At 43.3% G+C, this 26,451-nt stretch overlaps 1 protein-coding gene and 2 pseudogenes across 1 annotated transcript; 2 read left to right on the forward strand and 1 right to left on the reverse strand.

The window, feature by feature from the left end:
• Positions 1-2,919: 2,919 nt before the first annotated feature.
• LOC136454722 (pentatricopeptide repeat-containing protein At4g39530-like) lies at positions 2,920-6,615 on the forward strand (annotated as a pseudogene).
• Positions 6,616-8,473: 1,858 nt separating this feature from the next.
• On the forward strand, positions 8,474-18,931 carry LOC136450017 (protein kinase and PP2C-like domain-containing protein; annotated as a pseudogene).
• A 762-nt stretch (positions 18,932-19,693) lies between these two features.
• On the reverse strand, positions 19,694-21,302 carry LOC136450018 (bidirectional sugar transporter SWEET2a). Its single transcript, XM_066450269.1, has 6 exons — positions 21,002-21,302; positions 20,788-20,824; positions 20,446-20,662; positions 20,193-20,351; positions 19,933-20,052; positions 19,694-19,824 (listed from the first exon to the last, which is right to left on the reverse strand). The coding sequence occupies exons 1-6, from the start codon at positions 21,087-21,089 to the stop codon at positions 19,711-19,713; spliced, it is 735 nt and encodes a 244-aa protein (XP_066306366.1). The 5' UTR covers positions 21,090-21,302; the 3' UTR covers positions 19,694-19,710.
• Between the last annotated feature and the right edge of the window lie 5,149 nt (positions 21,303-26,451).

Consider the following 26,451-nt stretch of genomic DNA (forward strand, 5'->3'; position numbering starts at 1 on the left):
CCTTTTCCTTCCATGTTCATGAAACGATGAACCACGACATCATTTGTAACTTTCTTTAATTGTTCTTTCTCCACATAGCAAATAAGTCTAATACTCAAGTGTGTATCACCGATGCGGTTACTAAGAGATGTTTTAATAATCTTCATCCCTGAAAATATCATCTCCACTGTTGCAGTAGCAATTGGCAATACCAGCACAAGTTTCAAAAGTCGATAAACTAATGGATAGCATCGATCTTTTCTTGTCTCCACCATTTTTTTTGTGAAAGTTCACTTATAGTATTTATGTTGGAGAATCGATCGTCTTCTCTCACATCAGCAATGTAGAGGCCAAGATAGTGGCTAAGATCCCTCAAATCTGTAGAGCTAAAATCATCATGATATAATTTTGCTAGGTTTATTAGACTCTCTACATTAAAATCATGAAATGAATCTCTTGGATTGAAAGCAGCTGAACAAACAAGCAATTGAGAGCTTGTCTCATTAAAGCGGCTATCAAGCTCTTGAACAAACCAATCTATAACCTCATTAAAACAATCCACTTCATAGTGATGCTTGTTTGTAATTCCATATGCCTTCCTAGATTTTTTGGGATCAATATATGCATCTTCCATTTCTAACCTTGCAATATCATGCATCTCACAAAACTCGTTTACTTCATCTAATAAGTTGCCCCAACCATCTCTTCTAAGGTTACACAAATGCAATCTAGTTGATTTCAAACACTTCATAGCATTCACAATGTCTTGATCCTTGCGTTGCAATGCTAATGACAAAGTGTTTGTGATGGTTAATGTGGTCAATAAGAGATGCAGGTAAAACACAAAGTCAAAAGATTGGAAGTAGGCTAGAAGGTTTGATGCTTGGTCTCTATTTTTTCAATCTCTATCATCCTTTTCCACAAATTGTAGCACCTGAACAATTGTAGAAAACATGTTGACTAGACTTTTTAGAGTTTTATAATGAGAACTCCAACGAGTATCTCTGGGTCTTTGAAGACATTGTTCTTGATTTAACCCTCTCCTAGTTTCTAGCTGCCCACACCCTAAAGCCTTTGTCACTTGTTCATGATTTATATCCCTAATCATGTCCCTTCTCTTGGCTGATCCACCCACCACATTCAATAAGCTATGAATCATGGTTAAGAAATTGCTAATACCCTTATGCTTTCTCACAACAGCCACAATAACTAACTAAAGTTGGTGAGCAAAACAATGAACATAATATGCTGATCTACTTTCTCTCATAATTAATGATTGTAGCCCATTGAACTCACCTCACATGTTGCTAGCACCATCATATCCTTGGCCTCTAACTTGTTTTAAGCTCAGCTTAAATTTAGTAAGTAAAGAATCAATAGATGACTTGAGACATGAAGAAGTTTTAGTCACATGCACAAGGCCAACAAACCATTCTTTCACAATTCCGCATTTGTCAACATACCTCAAGACCACTGCCATCTGTTCTTTACAGGAAACATCCCTTGACTCATCAACTAGCAAGCAAAACACATCATCCCCAAGTTCTTCAAGAATAGATTGTAGGATTTCTTTTGCAAAGCACTCTAGAATGTCCGTCTGGATTTCATGAGCCACCATACAACTATTACCTGCAAGACCCACTGCCTTCCCCAAATTAGGATCATGCTCTGCTAAGCAATCAAAAACCTCAAAAAAAATCTCTTTGTTCAAAGACTCCTTCGACTCATCATGGCCACGGAAAGGCAAGCCTTGCTTCAATAGTAGCCTAGCAGTATGAATGGATCCATTCAATCTAGTAAAATAAGCTCTTTAGATGCTTCACTCTGCTAATGCAAAACAACATCTATGTGCTGACTTCTCTGTAACAAATCATCACACTTCTTCATAGCAATAAAGTGTGATCCATCAACATTGCCAACATGTATCTTTAGCCTCTCTTTTCTGTGATAACCATTCCAACCCTCAACAACAAATGCTTTATATCCTACATCCTTCTTTTCTCTGAACAAGAAACAACAAAAACAATATGCTCTATTTTTTTATTCACTATATTCAAGCCAACTTTCAAACTCATCAAACCATTCCGGCTGAAACCTTCTTAGATTGTCTTTTTCCCCTATCTGTGCGGAGGGAAAATTGCACGTGTGTGATTGGCATGACCCATTCTCCAAATATTTCCTTCTCACCCTCTCTCTAAGATTAAAATGGTAAGAATTAATTTCCTTTCTTAAGCCTAGGTCATATTTGATTTCCTCTTCCCAGTTAATATCATCTGGACGACTGTCTGGTGCTTTTCTTTTAAAAAATCTTTCCATTTTTTCCTAGCATCCACAAGAATACTTAAATTTTAGTTACTTTGATTGTTTTCACAAATACCAAATATCACAAAAAGAACAAAAAATCCTAACCCTAGAATCTAGACAAATTGCCACAAAATTGAAATCACTCGACGACGAGATTGATGGAAACTGAAACTATAAAAGAATGGAGAATATTTGAACTTGCTTACTTTGTAAAAGATGAACATAGAAGAGGAAAGTGGAGAGAGGTGGGTGGAGTGTGCTGCTGCTGCCTCCTGTGATCCCGGTCCTACCTGTTGTGCGGCGCTCCTGGTGGCTGTTGCAGACTGCCACGGTCGTCGGCTACTCGGCTAGCCGGCCACCCGCCACGACGCCATCACTCCATCAAAGAAGCGGAGGGGAACCGGAGAGAAGGCCGCGGACACGAATGAAGCATTACTGGCTTCCTGCGTGCGTATGGATGGCCGGCAAGGAAGTCTGGAACTGATGTTGGGCTGTCTATTTTAATTGTGGGCTCTTATAACCTAGGCCGTGGGTGCAAGTATTTGGGTCAAGTGGGTGCGAATACTATAAAAAAATGGTATACTACGTAGAAAATCGTATTTCGACGTGGGTGCGGCCGCACCCAGTCGCGATAACATGGATCCGCCCGTGGTGGTAACGGTGAAACGCTGTACAGGCTCGCAGAGCACTGTGTACGAGGCGCTGCTGGGCGGCGAGCGCGCCGCGGCCAAGAAGCCTGTGCTGTCCACCGCCGAGGACCTCGACAAGTTCCGCTACCAGCTCCAGCTCCTCTGGTCGGTTTCATTCTCTCCCATCGAATTACTTATGATGGAAAATTGCTGCTGATTCTCTTGTTTTGGAATCGTGACATTGGGGATGATCAGTATTTGTCCCCCACCCTACCCCACCCAAGCCAGTAGATAGTAGAACAATTAATCTTCTTGGGGGGCCTCTGTCTGGCTCACCTTCCTCCGTTTCGTGCTCCCCCACCCAGTTGCGCAGCCTCGCGCAAGTCTTGCTCTCCGGCCTCGCAGGTAGCCGCCTCCGCCGCCTTCTCTCGGCTGCCCACGCCCGCGCCGTCGTCTCCGATGGCCTTGGCTTCCTTTACCTCTCGAACCTTCTCCTCCACGGTTACTCCAAGCTCGGCCGCATCCACGATGCGCGCCACCTGTTCGACGGAATGCCGCACCGGAACCTAGTGTCCTGGTCCTCAGCCATCTCCATTACGCGCAGCATGGCGCCAACGGCCAAGCCCTTGCCCTGTTTGCAGCGTTCAGGAGATCGTCTGACGAGGCACCCAACGAGTTCTTGCTTGCCAGCGTCATGCGGGTCTGCATGCAGTCCAGGGCTGTTCCTTTTGGCGAGCAAGTGCATGGCAACGCCGTCAAGCTTTGCCTGGATGTCAATCTCTATGTTGGCACTGTGCTCGTCAACCTATATGCGAAGGTTGCCTGCATGGATGCAGCCATGCGGGTGTTCCATGCTCTCCCTGCAAAGAATCCTGTTACTTGGACAGCAGTCATCACCGGTTACTCTCGGATTGGCCACGGCGGACGAGCCCTGGGCTTGTTTCAAAAGATGGGGGCTCAAGGTGTTCAGCCTGACAGGTTTGTGTTAGCAAGTGCTGTCAGTGCCTGCTCTACGCTTGCCTTTCTACAGGGAGGCAGGCAAATACATGGCTACGCTTATCGAAGTGCAGCAGGAGTGGATGCTTCCGTTATCAACGCGCTCATAGATTTGTATTGCAAGTGCTCCAGACCGTTAGTGGCTCGTAAGCTATTTGATCGAATGAAGAACCATAATCTTGTGTCTTGGACTACAATGATTGCTGGTTATATGCAGAATTCACTTGATGCTGAAGCCATAGAAATGTCCCGGCAGATGTGTCAGGCTGGATGGTAGCCAGATGCTTTTGCCTGTACAAGTATCTTGAACTCATGTGGCTCAATGGAATTCGCAAGGAACACAAATACATGCCCATGCCATAAAGGCCAATCTGGAGAATGATGAGTATGTCAAGAATGCTGTCATTGACATGTATGCTAAATGTGACCATTTAACTGCTGCAAGAGTGGCATTTGATGCCTTGGCGCATGATGATGTAAAGCAAGGTGATCTTACAGAAGCAGTTCATATATTCCGTAAAATGAGATATTGCTCTCTAAGTCCAAACCTACTAACCTTTGTTTCGCTACTTGGGATGTCATTACTTCTGTCATCTATTGAATGGAGTAAGCAGATTCATGGCCTCGTCATCAAATCAGGAACTTCAGTAGACCTATACGTGGGAAGTGCTCTAATCGATGCCTATTCAAAATCTTCCCTTGTGGATGATGCCAAGGCTGTGTTTCTTACGATGCAAAACAGGGACATGGCCATCTGGAATGCTATGATATTTGGCCACACACAGAATGAGCAAGGGGAAGAGGCGGTAAAACTCTTCAACCAACTTTGTGTCTCTGGGATGACACCCAATGAGTTCACATTTGTAGCACTAGTAACTGTGGCAAGCAACTTGGCAAGCATGTTCCATGGGTAGGGATGAAAACGGATCGGATACGGACGGATATCACCGATATTACATTTGTTTTCATATTTCTGTCTGGATTCGGATTCGAATACGGATAGTGTCAACTATGTCGGATAGGATACGATTGGATATCGACATCATAAATATGCGATTTGAGTATTCGGATACGGATACGGTATCGGATGTTGGATATCCGGACTCGGATACGGACAGATCTCAACCCCTCTAAACGGATTCGGTTTTGAATACGGTCGGAAAATATCCGTACCGTTTTCATCCCTATCCATGGGCAGCAGTTTCATACCCAGATCATCAAAGCAGGTTGTGACATTAATCCTCATGTTTCAAATGCTCTTATAGACATGTATGCAAAATGTGGCTGCATTAAAGAAGGATGGATGTTGTTTGAGTCAACATGTGGGAAGGATGTTATTTGTTGGAACTCCATGATTACTACGAATGCACAACATGGTCATGCTGAAGAAGCACTTCGTGCTTTCCAGCTGATGAGAGAGGCCAATATAGAACCAAATTATGTGACTTTTGTTGGTGTGCTATCAGCATGTGCTCATGCAGGTCTTGTGGATGAAGGCTTACACCATTTTAACTCCATGAAATCAAAATATGGTATTGAACCGGGCACCGAGCATTATGCTTCAGTGGTCAATCTTCTTGGTCGTTCAGGGAGATTACATTCTGCTCAGGAGTTTATTGAAAAGATGCCAATCAAACCAGCGGCAGCTGTTTGGAGGAGCTTGCTGAGTGCCTGCCGTCTCTTTGGTAATGTTGAAATTGGGAGGTATGCCGCTGAAATGGCACTCTTGGGAGATCCGTCAGACAGTGGCCCTTATGTATTACTCTCAAATATTTATGCCTCCAAAGGGCTATGGGCGGATGTGCAGCAGCTAAGACTGAGGATGGATTATGCTGGGGCAGTGAAGGAGCCAGGTTATAGTTGGATTGAGGTGATGAAGGAGGTTCATATCTTCATTGCAAGAGGGACAGAACACCCACAGGCAGAATTGATATATGCAGTATTGGATGATCTGACGGGTCAACTAAAAGTTTTTGGCTATCACCCTGATACCTCTGAACTTGCATTGCTTGGTGAGACTGGTTAGTGCTACATGCTCAGTGGTCAGCAGTAATTTCCATGAGATGCACTTTCCTAATTCAGTATCTACAAAGTATTGATTCTGAGATGACGGGGGCAGCGACATAGTGGCTTTAGAATGTTTCTGTAACTTACAACTGCCTGCTCCAAAACAGTAATCTGACTGGTTAGAACTCATTGACGGGGACAAGCATTGGAACAGATGATCGAATCTTTAGAGAGAAAAAAAATCCAAGCATATAGGTTTACTATCGACTCAGATATTTGAGATTTGTAACTGCGTAAAACAGTTGTTGGCTGTCAAGCTTCACTGATGCATACATAGATATAGTGGAGTCAGGTACTCAGGTAATAGCATCAGAGTTTTGTTTTAGAAAAAATAGAAAAATAGATAGTAATGCGAACAGTTTCATTGATGGATAGGAAGCTAATGTTTAATGTTAAACTATTTCATTGGCCAGTAATTGTGATGAACACGAACCTCTGGTTATTTTTCCGTACTAATTGGTTCCCATAGAAAAAAAGATGATTAGTGAAATTGCTATTCATCTTAGCTATAAAAAAGTTTTCTCTTGATATCTGGTTATATCATGAGATAAGTAGATAACACAGCAGGCAAAGCTTCCTTTCCAAACAAATAGGCATGAAAATTATTTACGATGGCCTTATTCTTGCAATCTTGCTTGCCTATCAAATGTCATGGACTGCTAATAAAAGCCTGTTTGTCATCATTTACTTCAGCAAGTAGTAATACACAGAACTAATCTGAACAAAGCTCCAGGAAATAGGAATTTAATCCCGAAAAAGGTCGGAAAGATTCCTGGAAAGAGAGACATCATTCTAACGCTGTCTTAAAACATTTTCTATGCCTTTGGATTTTGAAAACAAAGCATCTTATTGAACTTTTGTTTTTGCAAGTTTTCAAATTCTTTTTAAACCACTATTTGAAAGCAGTATTTTAAAGATTGAGATTTGAATTTATTTTCCAAACCACTCATCACAAAAGTATCAATGCAACGGCATGTATGCGCAAACATGTTGCTACCCTTATGTTGGATTTTAATTTAAAGAATTTTTTTTTACCTATGTTTTTATGAGCACAAAACAATTAACAGAAATCATTTTACCCTTTTTAGAAAGTAGCTAATTTTAGGGTGTTACAATTTATGTCACATCCGGCCCAGTTTGGAATTTGGCCCATGTGCAAGTTAATGAGATATTGTAGAGAGTTTAGTCCCACATTGGTTGTTAAAGGTGGGATAGACCAACATATAAGGTTTCTAGAGTCCATCCCATCATCCCCGGGTTAATCCTTTTACGCGAAGCGAGGATGAAAGCGTAAGTGGGATGGTGGTAGGTGTGGTTCGCTCAACATGTAGAGTGGATCTAAGCCGTTTGGACTCTGGGACGTTACAAATGGTATCAGAGCCGACCTTCGCGGCCACGGGCGCGTGCGGGTCAGGTGTGCGGACATGGGGTTCATTGTGCGTGTAGGCCCTGCGGGGTGCACGGCATGGCACATATGCCGGCACTAGATGTACGGTCGCATGTGCTAAGAGGGAACGTTCCTGGTCATCGTTTGCCTGGTTGTGGGTGTGTTGGGCCGACGAGGACGTCGGTTCCTTTGAGGGGGGTGTATGTCGCATCCGGCCTAGTTTGGAATTTGGCACATGTGCAAGTTAATGAGATATTGTAGAGAGTTTAGTCCCACCTTGGTTGTTAAAGGTGGGATAGACCAACATATAAGGCTTCTAGAGTCCATCCCACCATTCCCGAGTTAATCCTTTTACGCAAAGCGAGGACGAAAGCGTTAGTGGGATGGTGGTAGGTGTGGTTCGCTCAACATGCAGAGTGGATCTAAGCCATTTGGACTCTGGGGCGTTACAAGCAGTCTCCAACCAAACAGCAGATTATGTCTAACAAACAAGATAATGCCATGGCGATGCACAAAAATAAACTATATTTGTATTGGCAAATGAATCGCTAAGGATTAAGGAAAAATAGTGTTGCCAAAGTTTGGGTATAAAGACAAGATATTGTCAGCTTAAAGTTCCTGGACCAAGTATTGGTGCTAATTGAAAGAAGCATCAGCTGCCGTCTGATTGGAAAATAATAGCACATGCATGAATATTGTTTATCCTTGCTAGGTGGCAATGTCCTGCTTGATATTGTTTGAGTTACATATCTGTTATTCGAACAGTCGAAAATTACTAGTTTCATACCATTTTGCACGATATTTTTGCAGCAAAGGCTCTCCAATACCTACAAATCCTAGGGGTAGTACACAGAGATATAAAACCTGCAAATATTTTGGTATGTGCAAGCATTTTTCTTATATCTTTGTAGAATCATGTAATTCTAAGCAAACAGGTTTCCATCTTTTTCCATACATCTATGGAAGCTTATAACTTTGTACAGCTAGACAAAGACCTCCATCCACATCTAGCAGATTTTGGCTTAGCCATGTTTCAAAAGGATATTAAGCCTGTTTCAGTTGAGAACTGGAAATCGTCTGGCAAGCCCACTGGTGGTTTCCATAAAAAGAATATGGTTGGGACACTAATTTACATGGCACCAGAAATTTTGAGAAAGGATATACATACAGAAAAGTCTGATGTATATAGCTTTGCAATATCTATCAAGTAAGGCATCTCTCCTCTAGAATTGAATGTAAAATGACATCGTCCTATTCAGCAACTTCACCACAACAGTACAGCACATGTTATTTCTGCAGTGTTTCTGTTGTTGATACAATGTCATGTAACAGCAGTAATTTCACCTGCTTATAGGAAAATGGTTGATCTGACACAGGTGCCATATCTGTAGCCGAGGAAGTCGCTTATTTCATATAGACTAAGTACATGGAGAGTTACATAACCCGTGTGCAACGTGTTTGACGCTATTGCCTACAGAACACTTCTTTGACATGTGCAATCAATCCATATTCACACACATAAGATAAATTCTCTTGTTGTATACATGACATACATTATACATCTTTTTTTTTGGGGGGGGGGGGGGGGGGGGGGGGGGTTAGCTTACAGTGATATTAGCATGTTGATACACATTCAATGATACTACATTTTCGAATTTTGTTTTGAAGCTTACCTTTTTAATTTATGTGAACAAGAGGTGCTAGTATTACCATATCAGTGACTTGCCAGAAATTCTTCGCCACCATGTGTGTCTACCTGGAACCCTAGAATGCAACCAGGTGTTTGATAATTTGATCCAGGTTGCATGCATTTGTACCATGTTACAGGTTACAGATAAGAGTGGCTGAATTGGATAATGGGATTGAGGCCCAATGAGGACTATGTATAGAGTAGATGAGGGACACAAGAGGGAAACCCTAGACTAGGTGATTACACTAATACCCCTGACTATTATACCTTAACAGCATTGATGTCGTTGCCTCTTCTATGTAATTCCACCGATGATGGGATTTGTGGAAGGGACATGGAACTGATTGAACTACATAAAAAAATTCAACCAGTGGGGAAAAGGCCACCTCACGGCTTTGCACTGAGAAGAAACCACAGCCAAACCGCCCTGCCACTATTTTTTGGGGTGTCACAGTGAGTTTTCCCCAGGACTTAAACACTGACTGGCTGGTAACACAACTCGGTGACCAACCACCGCACTCCCAGTGAATTTGCTTGAAGCCACAACGTTGTTTTTTTTTCCCAATGCTGAAAGAGGAGAGATAACGTTGAAGCATCGAGGTCTCCCATTGTGCAAACCGATGCTAAACCAAAAATCACAAGACTCGTGTCATCTTCCGATGCTGAACCAAAAATCACAATCCTTGAGTCATGTTCTTTCCTCAATGCTAGACATATAAAAAGTACTACCTCCGTTTTCATTTACTTGTCATCGAATTTTTACTGTAGCAATTTTGACCATACGTTTTTTTCTGCAAAAGATTTTTAGATACATCAAGTTTTCATATATATGATTCTTTATTGAACATACTTCATTAGTGTTATATACATTGAAGTATCTAAGATTTTTTTAGAAGAAAAACATATGGTCAAATTTGCTACTGTAAAAAGTTGCTGCCAAGTAAATCCAAACAGAGGGAAGTATTTTTCAGCAGGCCCTCAGGTCATGAATGGCTCTAGAAGCAAGGGGATGGTTCTGACAAATTTGGGTCCCATGTACCTAGATGCATCAATGCGAACACTGTGACTTGTATAGTTCCTGGCATTGGTATGAGGTGGCGTACGGTGATTTTTTTTTCAGCACTGATTATGCTCTGGGTAGTCTAACATAGCTGTATACTTCAAACAGTAAATCCATTTTAACCATTAGTTATGATGTGATGGGCAAGAGGTTTTGCTAGAATATTCAACTATGTTGCATCATTGTACATGTGACAATTCATTCAGTACAAGGCAAAGTATTCTGCTAGCATCATTAGTCATGATGTTTTAACACTTCCCCTCCGTTTCAATAACTTACAGTGAGCTTCTTACTAGTGTGGTGCCTTATACAGATCTGAGAGCAGAAGCACAGGTATTTAATTGTTCTTTTATGTTCTCTGTGGGTTTGTTAAAGTGTTCTCCTGTTTAATGCAATTTTGTTGTAAAAGTTCATCTGATTGATTATGAGCGACAATCATTCTATAATATAATGTATTCCATAATGCCTAGCAGAAAAGGTTACCATAATTGCTTTGCCATTCAGCTGCAGTTAGAAATTTGCTTATTGTGGTTATAATGTTGAAATTTGATTTACTATGGAACCTTTAGGATATTTAACTTCAAGTGTGTTTTACTTGGTTTATGCATTTATTAGTTCTATTCTATCCATATACAGTTCACTGTAGTTAACATTGCAGATCCATTTTTTTATCTAGAAGTGACCATTGGCCATATTTTGCTTAGGCACACACTGTTCTTGAAATGACATATACTGAACAACTTACAGCAGCAATTGTTTCTCAAGGATTGCGTCCAGCACTTGCCCTTCCTGAATCTGGTGCCCCACCAACTCTTTTGTCACTTATCCAGCGTTGCTGGGATCCTGATCCTGAAAAGAGACCATCATTTGAAGATATAATTGATGAGCTAAATACAGTTCAAAAGCATTTAGCTTCAAATGCTTCCGTTCCATCATCTGCTGTGAGCAAGAGTCAAAATGGTACCATAGAAGTGCACCATTATCAAGAAGCATTGAACTGGTTCAACCAAGGGGAGCTTTTTGTTAAGAGATCAAGTAGATCAGATCTTAAGAATCTTTGGTCTGGTTGTTTCGATCAGTCCTCAGAGTATCATCCAACATTAAGTTGGGGCTCTTTTGCAACATGTGGTCGAAGGGAAACTATGGAAGATACCTATTTTGTGCTTCCCCATATGAGTGAAGAAAAGGATGTTTTTGCCTTTGGCATTTTTTATGGCCACAGAGGTTCGCTAGTCAAAACACATAGTTTGGTTTATCTTTGCTAGCTTTTACATTAGCATTTCTTACAAAAAAAAACTTTTCACAGGTTCAGCAGCTGCTGAATTTTCTGTCCGAGCAGTCCCTGGATTTCTCAAGCAAGTTGGTCAGGGTGCAAGGTTTGTCAGTTTGTATTGAATGCAAACAATTTAAAATATTTGCCATGTATCGATCTGAGTTCTGGCATTTTGCAGCCCAACTGACGCCCTTTCAGAAGCATTTGTAAGGACTGACAGCATTTCGAGAAGAACTAATTCTTCACCGAAAGTCAAAAAGGATAATCCAAAAAGACCGGCATCCTGGTTGCACGGCAGTAACAGCCCTGATAGTGAGGAACAAGCTTTTTGTAGCAAATGCTGGTGATTGCCGAGCAATCTTGAGCCGTAATGGCAAACCATTTCTGTTGACCAAGGTTGGGATTAACCTTTCTATATCATTACTACATTTTTTTGGTAGTATGCCATCTCTTGCACAACTTTATTTTCAATTTATTGTTATAGGATCATGTCAACTCCGCCTATGTTGTCTCAACATAGCAGGTCCCAAGTCCTGGTAAAGGAGGAGAGTTGTGTTAGGCGTGGCGAGCCAACGTTAAATCTAGCCATTCTAATGGAGATGAAACCCGAAAGAAAATCGTTGGGGCGTAACCCTCTTAGCGACACGCCATATCGGAACCCGGGTATGGTGTTAAATGAGCAAGGGCCGAGTCGTCACCCCCGTGACGCGCCGTGTCGCGATCTGGGCACGGTGTCAAGTGATCAAGGATCAGGTCGTCGCATCCTTAGTGGCGCGCTACATCGGCGCCTGGGTGTAGTGAAAAATGAGCAAGGGTCTTCACATCTGATTCGACGGGTGTGAAGGGTAAGGAAGCTAGTCGAACCAACTAGGATCCATTTAGGCAGTTGGAATGTAGGGTCGCTTACAGGTAAGTTAAGAGAATTAGTTAATACCGTGACTAGGAGGCGTGTAAATATATTATGCGTTCAAGAGACTAAATGGAAGGGTCAGAAGGCGAAGGAGGTGGACAATACAGGTTTCAAGCTGTGGTACACAGGGACAGTTGCGAATAAAAATGGAGTAGGAGTTTTGATTGATAAGAGCCTCAAGAATAGTGTGGTGGGAGTGAGAAGACAAGGAGATAGGATTATCTTAGTCAAGCTTGTCATTGGTGATATGGTCTTGAACGTAATTAGTGCGTATGCCCCCCAAGTAGGCCTCGACGAGAGTGCTAAGAAACAGTTCTGGGAAGACTTAGATGGCATGATTAGAGCTATACCCAGTAGTGAGAAGCTTTTTATAGGAGGAGACCTTAATGGGCATGTAGGTACTACAAGCGCAGGTTTCGAGGCAGTTCATGGAGGCTTTGGGTATGATAGTAGGAATCAGGAGGGGGAGAAAGTTCTAGACTTCGCGGTAGCTTTTGACCTGATGATAGCCAACACTTTCTTTAGAAAGAGAGAATCTCATCTAGTGACCTTCAGTAGCGGACAATACTCTAGCCAGATTGACTTTGTCCTCACAAGAAAAAAGAACAAACGAGCATGCTTGGGTTGCAAGGTGATACCAGGGGAGTGTGTTGTTTCTCAACATAAGCTTTTGGTGGCAGACTTTTGTTTTCAGGTGCGTGCCCGTAGGGATAAACAAGCTAAGATTGAAAGAACAAAATGGTGGAAACTGAAAGGGGAGACGTCGGAGGTATTCAGGGAAAGGGTTATCAAAGAGGGCTCTTGGAAGGAAGAAGAAGACATAAACAACATGTGGGAGAAGATGGCAACCAACATTCGGAAGGTGGCCTCAGAGGTGTGTGGAGTAATCAAAGGAAGTAGAGGCAAGGCTAAAGATACTTGGTGGTGGAACGAGGAAGTCCAAAGGGCTATTAAGGAGAAGAAAGAGTGTTATAGACGCTTGTACCATGACAGGAGTGTGGACAACATAGAGAAGTACAAGGTGGCAAAGAAGACTGCAAAGCGAGCTGTAAGTGTGGCAAAGGGTAGAGCGTACGAGGATCTTTACCAACGTTTGAATACGAAGGAAGGAGAGAAGGACATTTATAGGATGGCTAGAGTTCGTGAGAGAAAGACAAGGGACTTTAACCAAGTTAAATGCATTAAGGATGAAAGAGAGTATCTCTTGGTGAAGGAGGATGAGATCCGACATCGATGGCAAGAGTATTTTGATAAATTGTTCAATGGTGAGAATACGGACACAACCTTTCAGTTGGATGACTCTTTTGATGACACCAATAGGCGCTTTGTGCGGAGAATCCAAGAATCTGATGTCAGAGAGACGTTGAAAAGGATGAAAGGAGGTAAGGCGATGGGACCGGATGGTATCACAATCGAGGTGTGGAGATGTCTCGGGGACATAGCTATAGTATGGCTAACCAAGCTGTTCAACCATATTTTTCGATCGAACAAGATGCCTGATGAGTGGAGGAGAAGTATATTGGTACCGATCTACAAGAATAAAGGGGATATTCAAAGTTGTACTAATTACCGGGGAATTAAGTTGATGAGTCATACTATGAAGCTATGGGAGAGAGTTATCGAGCATCGCTTGAGAGCAATAACGCGGGTCTCTATGAACCAATTTGGTTTTATGCCCGGAAGGTCAACCATGGAAGCCATTTTCTTAATAAGACAAGTTATGGAGCGGTATAGGAAGAAGAAGAAGGACCTACACATGGTTTTTATTGACTTTGAGAAGACTTATGATAAAATACCAAGGAATATTATGTGGTGGGCTTTGGACAAACATAAAGTCCCAACGAAGTACGTCGGGCTCATTAAGGACATGTACAACAATGTTGTGACTAGAGTTCGAACAAGTGATGGAGACACGGATGACTTCCCGATTAGGATAGGACTACATCAAGGGTCAGCTTTGAGCCCTTATTTGTTTGCCTTAGTAATAGATGAGGTCACAAGGGACATATAAGGGGACATCCCTTGGTGTATGCTTTTCGCGGACGATGTAGTGCTAGTTGATGAAAGCCGAACAAGAGTGAATCAGAAACTGGAGTTATGGCGGGAGACTTTGGAGTCCAAATGTTTTAGACTCAGTAGAACTAAAACTGAGTATATGAGATGTGACTTCGGCAGTACTATTTGGGAGGAGGAAGATATTAGTTTGGAAGGTCAAGTAGTGCCTAGGAAGGATACCTTTCGATATTTATGATCAATACTACAGAGAGACGGGGATATTGATGAAGATATTAGCCATAGAATCAAAGCAGGGTGGATGAAGTGGCGGCAAGCATCTAGTGTCCTATGTGACAAAAGGGTACCACAGAAGCTAAAAGGCAAGTTTTATAGGACGACGATTAGACCTGCTATGTTGTATGGTGCAGAATGTTGGCCTACGAAAAGACAACATGTTCAACAGATAAGTGTCGCGGAAATGCGTATGTTGCATTGGATTTACGGTCATACAAGAAGGGATCGAGTTCGGAACGATGATATACGTGATAGATTAGGGGTAGCACCAATTGAAGAGAAGCTTGTCCAACACCGGTTGAGATGGTTTGGACATGTCCAACGGAGACCTCCAGAGGAACCGGTGCGTAGTGGAATCCTAGGCTAGGATAGTAACGTGAAGAGAGACAGAGGAAGACCGAAGTTGACTTGGGTAGAGGCAATAAAAGGAGACTTGAAAGGATGGAATATACCCAAAGACTTAGCCTTAGATAGGAGTGCTTGGAAGACAGCTATTCACGTGCCTGAACCTTGATTGCTTCTGCTGGGTTTCAACTCTAGCCTACCCCAACTTGTTTGGGACTTAAAGGCTTTGTTGTTGTTGTTGTTGTTATAGGATCATGTCGCTAGTTGTCCAAATGAAAGAGAACGAGTAACAAAGGCAGGAACTGAAGTAAAATGGCAAATAGATACTTGGCGAGTGGGTTCAGCTGCTCTTCAGGTGCTCAAATTGACCCTTCTTGCCATGTACCGACTCGACCACGCCCCATGGTTGGCAAGAAACTGGCAAAATCTTTTTTGTTCAATTGTTCATCCATGAAGCAAGTGCTCTTTTGTGACCATGTTGCAAACAGTCACTTTTCTATTATTGCTTTCTAATAAGTTTTCTTGTAAATTTACTTGTCCCCTCTCTCAGTTATAAGATGGTGCTTGACTGCTTGGTCATTACCTTGCAACTTGTTTGGTCAAAGTACTGTGCACTTCTGGTAAAAAGAAAACTAATGAGCCACTGTGCTCCTATTGGTCACATGAATAGTTGGTATTTGGTATTTAGCAATGGAACTATACTTCATGCGTGGTAAACCTTTAGCTCATACCACACAAGATTATATGAATCAAGGAAGACTTCTACATCATTCCATCACATGATTAGCAAAGTTATAAAGTTTGATTTACTCCAGGATGTTTTCTACAGCTATATGAATTTTTAATGGTGCCTTGGGCTTCAACTCTAATATATTTTGCTTAAAAAGTCCATACACATCCCTTAAATCTCGTCACCTCAGCATTCCACTAGTTTTGTGTTACGTTATGTCTTTTTTTTTTCCTCTCGAAAACGCAGGAGAGCTGCGCTTCATTATATTAAGAAGAGAGTAAAGGGTAGGAGCCCAAACAACACCTCACACACCACACACACTCACGCCCTAACAGTTTGAAGGATTACAATCGCGCCAGTGACATAACCATATAAGACGACCACTGCTTAGCTACTAACTATCGGGGAGGAGGGCAGTCAAGAAAGATAGCCCTCGAGCCCCTACCATAGACCACAAGGGGCGTTCCTCGCTGGATAAGATTAGAGCACTAGCTAATTTTAGGGTTGCTCCATCAAAAACACACTCATTGCGATGATTCCAAATAGTCCAAGCTCCGAGAATAATAAGTGAATTAACTCCTTAAGTTACGTTATATCATCAGGAATTAAGTCCTCCTTTCATTTTTTTTTCTTGTGCATCCCCAAACTAGAGATGAATTGATTAGTTACTGGAACTGAGGTCATAAGAAGAAAAAAAACTGGACCTGTGGGGGAAAGCCACCCCCAGGCATTGCATTAAGAAGAATCTTCTCACGCAGGTCTAGAAAACCTCCGAACCCCTGCCCCATCCATACACAGCGGCACCATACCCCTGTGAGAACAAGGCCGTTCCTTAGACCTGTGCTTTGGTGTGGGACAGACAAGGGGATTTTTTTTTAACCCCAGCCTGAAATTCGCTCCCACGGGGAGTCGATCCCAGGACCTGAGGAGTGCCGCTGGGACGCTCTAACCAGTTGGACTAGAGACCCTTTGGTAGGTTATTTTTCCATAATAAATGTTATCAATAATGAAAATGGTAAGTTCTGATTGCATTCTTTACATAGTTCAGCGTGAAGTATATGGGGAACTAGCTTACTTCTGACAATGTCCAGCTTGATACCACTCTATTAAATATTAATTTTATCAAGTGGAGTGGTTAAACAATTGTAGAATAAATGATTATTGGTTATCATGCTAATTTTCCTATATCAATCTTCTTCTAAAGTTATAGGGTACAAAATGTTGTTATTGGATATTTCACATCATCCCAAATTCCAATGGACACCAATGTTATGAAATGGTTATTGAAATATTACCTGGAGCTGGTTTTGCAAAAAGTCTAGGACCAGAGGTGCTATTATATTGGTTCCTGAAAGAGATTGTGTGGAATGGTTCAATTGATTAGAGGAGAGCCGTATTACACATATATGCTGAGGAGACCAGATCCTGTGGTTTATAGAAACACCACCAATCAAGGATCACCTCATACTCTCTAACAGACTAACCACATTGACTGAGCAGGCCGGCTGTACATGCCTAGCTCTAAACCCATGCATGCACACTAACCATATTGACTGGGCAGGCCGGCTGTACACGCCTGGCTCTAAGCCCATGGACACACGTGTACGCAGCATCCTCTAACAGTTCCCTTCCTAGTGGGTTTGATTTGTCCATCTTAAATTCTGATTTTGAATCTGACCAGGTGCTCATGAAAAGACAGTAATTGCTAGTCCCCACCTGAAATCACTTTCTGTCATAATCCAATACTTATTAAACTAATTTAAATGCCACCACCCACCAGACTGGGAGCACTTGTCAAATCGAAGCATGTGGATGTGCACTTTGAATTTTCAGAAATACCTTGTTTACTTAGCTTTGTTTACTCATGATATCCATTGAATTGTTTACTTAGCTTTGTTAACTCATGATATCCATTGAAGGGGCATATACACTTCTCTTGATGATTAATTGGATATGAAACTCATTGGATATAATGCTCTTAAGTGTATTATTGTGTTCCTCGCTTACATTACATCAAACTGCTCTTTGAAATGATTGTCATCTTTTTAAAAGAATAAATGATTGCCACAGAATTCCTGCACCACTTTGGTGTTGATTATTCAGCAAATATCAAGCGATTCACCGAAGTAAAGTATCTGAGATTCACAATAACTTCATTCAATTTCCTGTATGCAGGTGATGGCTAGTGATGGCCTATGGCATATGGTAAGCAACGAGGATGTGCTGTCGATAATCAAGGACACAGTTAAAGAGCCTGGAATGTGCTCCAAGAGGTTGGCCACGGAGGCTGCAGAGCGGGGCAGCAAAGACAATATCACTGTCATTGTTGTGTTTCTTCGCCCCGTCTCCACAGCTGAGCGAATATACTGAGTGACCACCGAAAACATTTTCTATTAACTTCAGTTAGCCATACTGCACGCCTTCGGCTGTCGTTTCGCAATTTTTTATTCGATCTACATCGGTACAGAAGAAAAGAAGCTATACATTCATTCTTGTGTTTGTATAGAATCCGAAAGAAGAAATAATACCCAGATAGCAGCCTCTTCTGCAATTTTTTTCAATCTTTTGCAACATTTCTCGTGTGTGAACCATACAAGCCAAATGGATATACACAGGAGTTTTTCAGCTGTAAAAGCAGAACACAGAATAAATACTCTGTATTGAAAGTATACTAGCTGTGTGTTTTTGAGCCTTTGAGGTGAGGATATTTAACTTGAAAATTGTGGAAATTCGCTCTAGTTCATCGGACAGTTTGTGGAACATGCAAATCATTATCCTTATCCGACAATACAATACCTTTTTTTTCTGAGAGGGACAATACAATATCCTAGTATAAATGAGTCTTGCCCATTGGTGTCACGAGAGATCCGGACAAACAAGTTAAGATGACGAAACAAATTTTCTTTTATTGATAACTATAACAATATCCTCTTATTGCTTTTCTTTGTGTATATACAGGAGGCCCCATCCGTTGATGAAGTCCACGCAACAACACTACTAATAATAAACGAATGACTCCATCAACAACTTGCAGCATCTACCATGGAATATACAGCGAAACTATGATCCCCGTTGCGTGTAAATAAAACGAAAGAACATCATGCTTTTCACAGGAGCAAAACAATTTGGACAAGTACAGCGACCTGGACTTTTGTGAATGGGATAGGTCGCCATTGACCACTGACAGGTCAAGTTTTTCCTAGCATACAGCAGAATACAGTATAGCGAGTACTGTACGCGCCCAAAGGATTTCGAGAAAGTCCAACAGCGAACCTGAAAATTCGGAGAGACTAGATTGATTTAGTGCCAGCTCAGATCCAGCAACATCTATTATTCTCGAGCTGAAATCAGAATAATATAATATTTGTTGAATGGTGGCCATGTTTACAGCCTTGCGTCCAAGAAAACCAAAACGTTTTGAGCCGTACCAAAAGACAGCAATATCTTGCAAGAAAGTGACACCGAATAAAAAAGCTACCAACCTTCATTGACCACGCATTTGTGTTCAATTGAACATTATGTGTAAAAGTGAAGTTGTTTCTTGTATGCCTTCGATAAAGTCTCTATTGAAGCAAAGATTTTCAAATAAACATGTGATTGCTTGCAGGTTATCCAAACATTAGATACATACAGACTTTTTGTACTGACCATAAGCAGCATTCAATTGAAGAAATTTATCTATGATGGTATGATGTGTTTTCTTTTGTTTGGTTTAGACTCGCGTATGCTAGGAGAACACACCATCTACCTTTACAAAAAGAAATTCAGTTTTGCTTATGTTAATGCTGGCTTTCAGGAGAGATCAAATCAGCATGATGAATAGTTGGTGACAGAACAGAACTAGAGCTTTCCGTTCACAAATCAAAGGTCCCACTCCCTTCAAGTACTCCTGTTTACATTTGAGAATTGAAGCAACACTACAAAATATGCAGCTCTAGAACATCACTAATAAACAGTTGTAAAGTTGTGGTACAGGTGTAGCCACAGGCCAGCAAAAAGAGAGAGCGAATGGGCAGGTAAGTGGTTTATCGAACCTTGTACTTTGGCGTGCTCATGTATGTGTGACTAGCAATGGCAGCCTGGCTTCCTCGCTCGATCCTTTTCTGAAGTAGGCATAAAGCACCAACTGTATGATACCCAGTATGGTTCCAATACCGTTTGGAATCTGAAATAGTGAAACAAACTAGATGAGCACAACTAACAGACATGCAGTTAGATACCCTTCCAATCCAAGCAAAAGATTCAACTAACAAATAGGGAACTTGAACCGTACATATATGAAGAAATCACGCAGCAGCACTCCGTATCCGAAGAATGATGCACTCATCAGAAACATAGATAATGACAAGTAGAAGGGCATGTACTCCACGCTCTTCGTCCTGATGACCAGATTCTGCCAAACAATAATGGAATGAATATGTATCATTCATCAAAAGGTCCTAAAAGAAGACGTGACCAAATCAAAGCCTAATAATATCAGGCAAGGATATGCAAAAAATATTCATCACAACCCGTAAGAATATAAGAACTCACGATGATTGACAAGGGGGACGCGAACATGAATATGAGGGATGCGACGCTGAGATATCCGACGAACATCTGCCGGGTTGTGTGATCCAACAACGCCAAACTAACAAACACAATCAGTCCGAACACCACAAAGACGGCGGCCAGGAGAGCAGAGACCTTGATCTGCAATGCAACAAGGACAGGAATTCATTCAGTATCTATCTATGTTAATGAATAAAATCACACAGGACAAGCAAGAACGCAGGCGGGCACCCACCCTCTGCTTGGCGTCGGTGAAGGCGATGAAGACGGCGGTGTAGGCGAGCTGGAAGACGGCGCCGATGGAGTTGACGGTGGCGACGAGGACGACGCCGTATGAGACGAAGGGGAGGCCGTACCACATGCAGATGAGGCAGTTGAGCAGCGAGTAGATGTACGGCATGGCCGAGAACTGCTCCGTGGACCCGTTCCGGACGATCCGCTTGAATGTGGGGCTGCAATGCAAGCGACGGGCATTACAGCTGGAACCGATTGAGGACGAAAAGAAGGGGGGGGAATTCGTCGTCTTGAGAGTAATCTGACAGCTCAATCAGCAGAAAAAAGAGGGGGAGGGACTTACAGTGGGGAGATGAAGAGCACGAAGGCGAAGACGTTCCCTGAAACGACGAATCACAGACAGCAATCAGCGATACTATGAGATGATGAGGAACTGCCGAGAACTCTGGCAGTCAAATTCAGCAGCAAAGTTTTGGAGTCCAGGACTCACCCAGAGCGAGAAGGGGAAGACAAGAACAGATAGAATGTCGGCTGGGTGGCTAAGGATAAGTACTAACCTGCGATTCCGGCGCCGTAGCAGCAGAGGTGGCGGAAGGACGACGAGTCGGCGACGAAGCTCGTCAATGCCGGAGCAGCCCAATCCATGGTGCCTGGACGTCGAGGAGAGGGAAGATACTTGCTCGGGGCTCGGATCTGAATATATATCAGCAGAGGCTGGAGGCAGGGCCGCAGGAGCGGGCGCGGCGGCAGAGCCGCGAGCAGCAGCGGAGCCGGGGGTGGGGATTTCGCTTGTTTTGCTCGGCGTGTCGCCCGTGTTGGTTTTGGTTTGCTTTCCTTCCCGGTCGATCAGGGTCCTCGTCAGCCATTTGCACATGTGGGATTTGTTTTGTGGATACCATTAGCCTCTCCTTTCGTCGCTCGCTGCTCACGCTGGGGATGGGGCCGGCCGGGCCTCTCACGTCGCATGGAGGTGGCACGAGGCCGATTTTTTTATTTTTTATCTCTTTTTTTTGAATTTTTTTTATAAATATGTCCTGGAGATATGATTTCAAAATCTTGACCTTTAGCTCGGCGTCATCATTCTGACGCCTAGGTCGGAGTCACGTTGGCGGCGTGGGCGCTGACATGACAATCAGCTCGGCGCCAGGGTTGTTGGCGCCGTGGATCTTGGCGTCGAGCTTGGCGCCGTGATTATTGGCGTCGAGCCCTGTATTATGTATGGGTCCTCCTTTCCTTTCTGTCTTCCTCTCTCTCCCGCTGCCGCACCGTCGCGCCCGCCGTCGTGCGTTGCCCGGCTGCCCGCGGCCCCAGCCGGCTCGCGCCGCCTCACCGCGCAGAGCGCCGTCCGTCCCATGCCCGCCGCGGGCCCCGGCCGCACCACCGCCGGCCCCGGCCCCTGCAACGCCTGGCTACGCCACCGCCGGCCCGGCTCGTCGCCCTCACCCACGCCCGTCGTCTACTGCGACTCCGTCCTAGGGCCATCAACCCCAATGTCCGTTGTGACTCCGTCGATGTCTGCGACCCCGTCCACATTCCTGTCGCCTGCTCAAGCTCTTGAACTCGTCGGACAAGTACAAATTATGAATATGCAATGTAGGTACTTAGTTAGCTTTGATTGTAGTATAGTAGTTTGATTATTTGTTATTTACTAGTTAATGTGATGACTCAGGTAGTTGATTTAGTTAGTGATCTAGTGAGATAGATATGTTGATAGATAAAAATATAGATACATAGGTACATAGATACAGTTAGATAGCTACTTAGATAGGTAGTTATATATTTAGTTAACTAAATATGATCTAGCTATTTAGTGAGTACATTGTATATATATACGTAGTTATTATCTGATTTACTTAGTTTGTAGTTAGAAAGCACTTGTTAGGTACTATCTATTATCTAATTTTGACTAAAGGACATGTGTTTCGTTATGTGTTTGAACTAGATGGACAACCCAGTGACCATATATCATAGAGGCGTTTGCATTGAAGAGGTGCTTGCAGGCATTTGCAGTGATAAGAAAGAGACCTTACAAGATCTTGCATTCATATGCGGAGCGCCGTTTACACAGTTGTATGTGATAAGGAACGCTGCCTATGGAGGGTTTGTGCAAGAAAGCAAAAGGTCACCAAAAAGTGGAAGATCACAAAAGTTGTTGGGCCACACAATTGTGCTGACCATGTGATCACACTGAAGCATCGGCAGTTGACATCTATCATCATTGCCAAGCGGTTGATGGGAATATTACAGGGAGAACCCAACATTAAGGTTAGGACAATTATCAAGACCGTTGAGGCGTTATATGAAGGTTATGTGATAACTTATGGTAAAGCTTGGAGGGCTAAGCAGCGAGCGTGGAAGATGATATATCGGGACTGGGAGGATGGGTATGAGCAGCTGCCAGTACTTTTCAATGCAATCAAAGTGGTGAATCTAGGCATGCATTATGAGTACATCCCAAAACCAAATGCATGAAAGGATGGGCGGCAGATATTCTTCTGTGCTTTCTGGTGCTTCCCTCAGTGTGTAGAGGCCTATAGGCACTGTCGTCCGTCTTCTCTATCGATGGTACATTCTTGATTGGTAAATACTAGGGCACACTTCTTATAGCCATATCCTGTGACGCGAACAATAGGTTGGTGCATTTGGCATTTGCTTTGGTTGAGAAGGAGAACAATGACAGTTGGGGATGGTTCTTGAGGCTAGTTCGAATACATGTGGTTGGGCCTGGTAGGAAGGTTGGCGTCATATCTGATAGGCACTAGGGCATACTTAATGCCATGCGAGAGCAGATAGAGGGGTATGTACCTTTGCACCATCGTTAGTGTACTCGGCACCTTACCGAGAATCTACTCCAGAAGGATAATGTGAAGGATAACTTTAATCTGTTCCAGGAGGCTATTCGATAACTTAAGGACAAGTATTTTTAGAAAAAGTTGGAGCAGGTCAGAACCGCATCAAATGTAGAAGGTAGACAATGGCTCACAGGTTTGATGAGGGATTTAGAGAAATGGACAAGAGCTCACGACGACGGTGGATGAAGGTACGAGTTTCAGTGCAGCAACATGGCAGAGTCATTCAATAAGTTGCTATTGGGGATACATGATATGCCCGTGAATGCAATCGTTCAATTCACCTTCTATAAGCTTGTTGCCTGGTTCAACGATAGACAGGCCCATGCATTGAAGTTGCGGAGTGATAGAGAGATATGGGCTCTGAAACCAAAGACACACCTAGAGAAGGCAAATGAAAGGGCTAGCACATATGAGGTTACATGTTTTGACCATGCCACAGGGACTTATCAGGTTGAGCATAGAGGCGGTACAACGTCCGATGGCGAGGTCCGAGAGTCGAGGATGCATGTGGTAATCCTCCAAGATTTCACATGCACTTATGGTAAACCAAGACAGTACCACTTTCTATGTTCTCATTTGGTGGCAGCAGCTAAGCATCGCAACTTTAATATCGAGAGCAGGATACCTCACGAGTTCAGTGTTGATACGCTTGTGCACACATGGAGCCCCTGCTTCGTGCCTTTCCAAGACCCTAGAGAGTGGCCTACATATGATGGGCCAAAGTACATTGCGGATCCAGCTTACCATTGGAATAAGCGTGGATCAAGGAAGAGGACGAGGCACATGATGGTTATGGATCAGATACCCGAAAGAATGAGGCGTGGGAGAGGAATCCCATTTCTTACTGACCCCGAGCCGTACAAGTGCGGCAAGTGCGGTAGACTGGGCCACAATTCACGCTCTTGCCATTGGCAAATTAGTGAGGTGTGACTATTAGTTGTTTTTATTATTTCATATTTGTCGTATTCATTCACTTTTTTATGCATGTCTCAATTTATGCTTGTAATTGTGTCAATTACTTGTATATTTCTAAGTTTATGTTTCATTGTATATTAAATTTCTATTTTATTGACTTTTTTGTAGGATGGCGCAATTCCACCTGCTCGACCCGGTGTACAAGGAGACCCACTGAGGACATCTCATAGCGGAGGGGCAGGTAATAATCTATGTCTTGTTCAATTTTTTGTGAGCGTACATGTGTTCATAAAGTAACGGGAGACTATGTTTTATTCCATGTAGGACCTTCCGCTCCTTCATCCTAGAACCCACAATGGGTTCTTGGACATGCAGTACGATAATAGGTACACTCCTTTCCTACAAAGAGCTGGCCTAGATGTCATCTCTTTTTAGGTTCATCGTGGGTTGCTGAAAGCTCTAGTTTGGTTTTGGTTAATTGATGAAACCCTAAGTGCTAACCTAGTTTATCAAGATGATTATGAGATAGGTAGCACTACTCCAAGTGATGAAGCAATGACAAAGATCATGACAATGGTGATAGCATGGTGATGATCAAATGCTTGAACTTGGAAAAGAAGAAAGAAAAAAACAAAAGGCTCAAGGCAAAGGTATAAAATGTAGGAGTCATTTTGTTTTAGTGATCAAGACACTTAGTGAGTGTGATCACATTTAGGATAGATAGCCGTACTATTAAGAGGAGTGAAACTCGTATCGGAATGCGGTTATCAAAGTGCCACTAGATGCTCTAACTCATTGCATATGCATTTAGGATCTAGTGGAGTGCTAACACCCTTGAAATTATTTGTGAAAATATGCTAACACATGTGCACAAGGTGTTTGCAGGGTTGACATGGGTTTGGGTCCCTCTCTCCCTCCCGCCGAGCTTGCTCGGCGGGATTCGGCGCTTTTGGAAAAATGAAGTGTCTATTTTCTATTACGCCGGATGCAAAATTCTTGGTGGTTGGCACACTTGAGCAAGGGTGAAGAAGTTAGAATTGAAATGGAGTTGGTCGAAATGATGCTGGCGTCGGTCTACTGACCGGACGCTGGGTCACTCAGCGACCGGACGCTGAAAGGCTGCGTCCGGTCGAGCTGGCAGAGAGGTCGCCAGTTTTGGTGTTGCACCGGACGCTGGACCTGAGATGCACCGGACGCTGGTTTCTGCGTCCGGTCAGACTGACGGGTCTGCACAGTGGCTAAGGGTTGAGCACCGGACGCTGGATGCGTCCGGTCAAGGTGGACCGGACGCGTCCGGTCAAAAAAACATGCCTCGGGGAGCTTACTGGAAACGATCGGACGCTGGGGCTTCAGCGTCCGGTCAGTTTTGACCGGAGCGTCCAGTCAACTTCGTAACCGTTGAAATATGACGAACAGCGTTTGAAGCTGGTGACGCATGGCGTCCATCGGGCGACCGGACGCTGAGGGCCAGTATCCGGTCAGTATGACCGGAGCGTCCGGTCAAAGCGCGTTTTGCCCAGTGAAGGGGTATAATGGCTCTATTTGATGGGGGCTCTATTTATAGCCTCATGGCCGGCTCATGGGGAAACCCTTGCACATTTTCATTGACATAGCAACCTTGTGAGCTTAGCCAAAGCCCTCCCACTCATCTCCATCATTGATCCATCATCATTGTGAGATTGGGAGAGAATCCAAGTGCATTGCTTGAGTGATTGCATCTAGTGGCACTTGGTATTCGTGTTGCGCTGCGGATTTCGCTTGTTTCTCTTGGTGGTTGCCACCACCTAGACGGTTGGAGCAGCGGTGGAGGATCGGCACGAGTTGGTGATTGTTCGTGGCCGCCTTCGGTGATTGTGAGGGGAGTTGTACCTTCCCCGGCGGAGTGCCGAAAGGTAACTCTAGTAAATTGCTCGTGTCATTGAGTTACCTCACTTGTGGGTCGGTTCTTGCAGTGTCCAATCGTGTGGACGAGGTTTGTGAAACACCTCTTAGCCGCCGAACCACCAAGTGTTGGTCGACACAACGGGGACGTAGCGTGTTGGCAAGCACGTGAACCTCGGGAGAAAATCGATTGTCTCTCTTCTTTGTCATTCTCCCGGTGATTGGCTATATATTCATCTTGTGATTGGTTCATCCCCTACATGTCGGTATAATCACTCTACTCACTCATTTACATTCTTGCAAACTAGTTGATACAAGCTCTTTAGTGTAATTAGAATTGAGAGCTTGCTTTATTATTT

The sequence above is a fragment of the Miscanthus floridulus genome, chromosome 5 (assembly GCF_019320115.1).
Source record: "Miscanthus floridulus cultivar M001 chromosome 5, ASM1932011v1, whole genome shotgun sequence".
Taxonomy (NCBI): Eukaryota; Viridiplantae; Streptophyta; class Magnoliopsida; order Poales; family Poaceae; genus Miscanthus; species Miscanthus floridulus.

Bases quoted from the DNA above. Each gene is read 5' to 3' on its own strand.
- LOC136450018 (XM_066450269.1), bottom strand. From the start codon at position 21,089: ATGGATTGGGCTGCTCCGGCATTGACGAGCTTCGTCGCCGACTCGTCG. The intron at 20,352-20,445 runs GTGGGTGCCCGC...GTTGCATTGCAG, and splicing joins TCACCGACGCCAAGCAGAGG to ATCAAGGTCTCTGCTCTCCT. The intron at 19,825-19,932 runs GTACGGTTCAAG...TCACTATTTCAG, and splicing joins TGCGTGATTTCTTCATATAT to ATTCCAAACGGTATTGGAAC.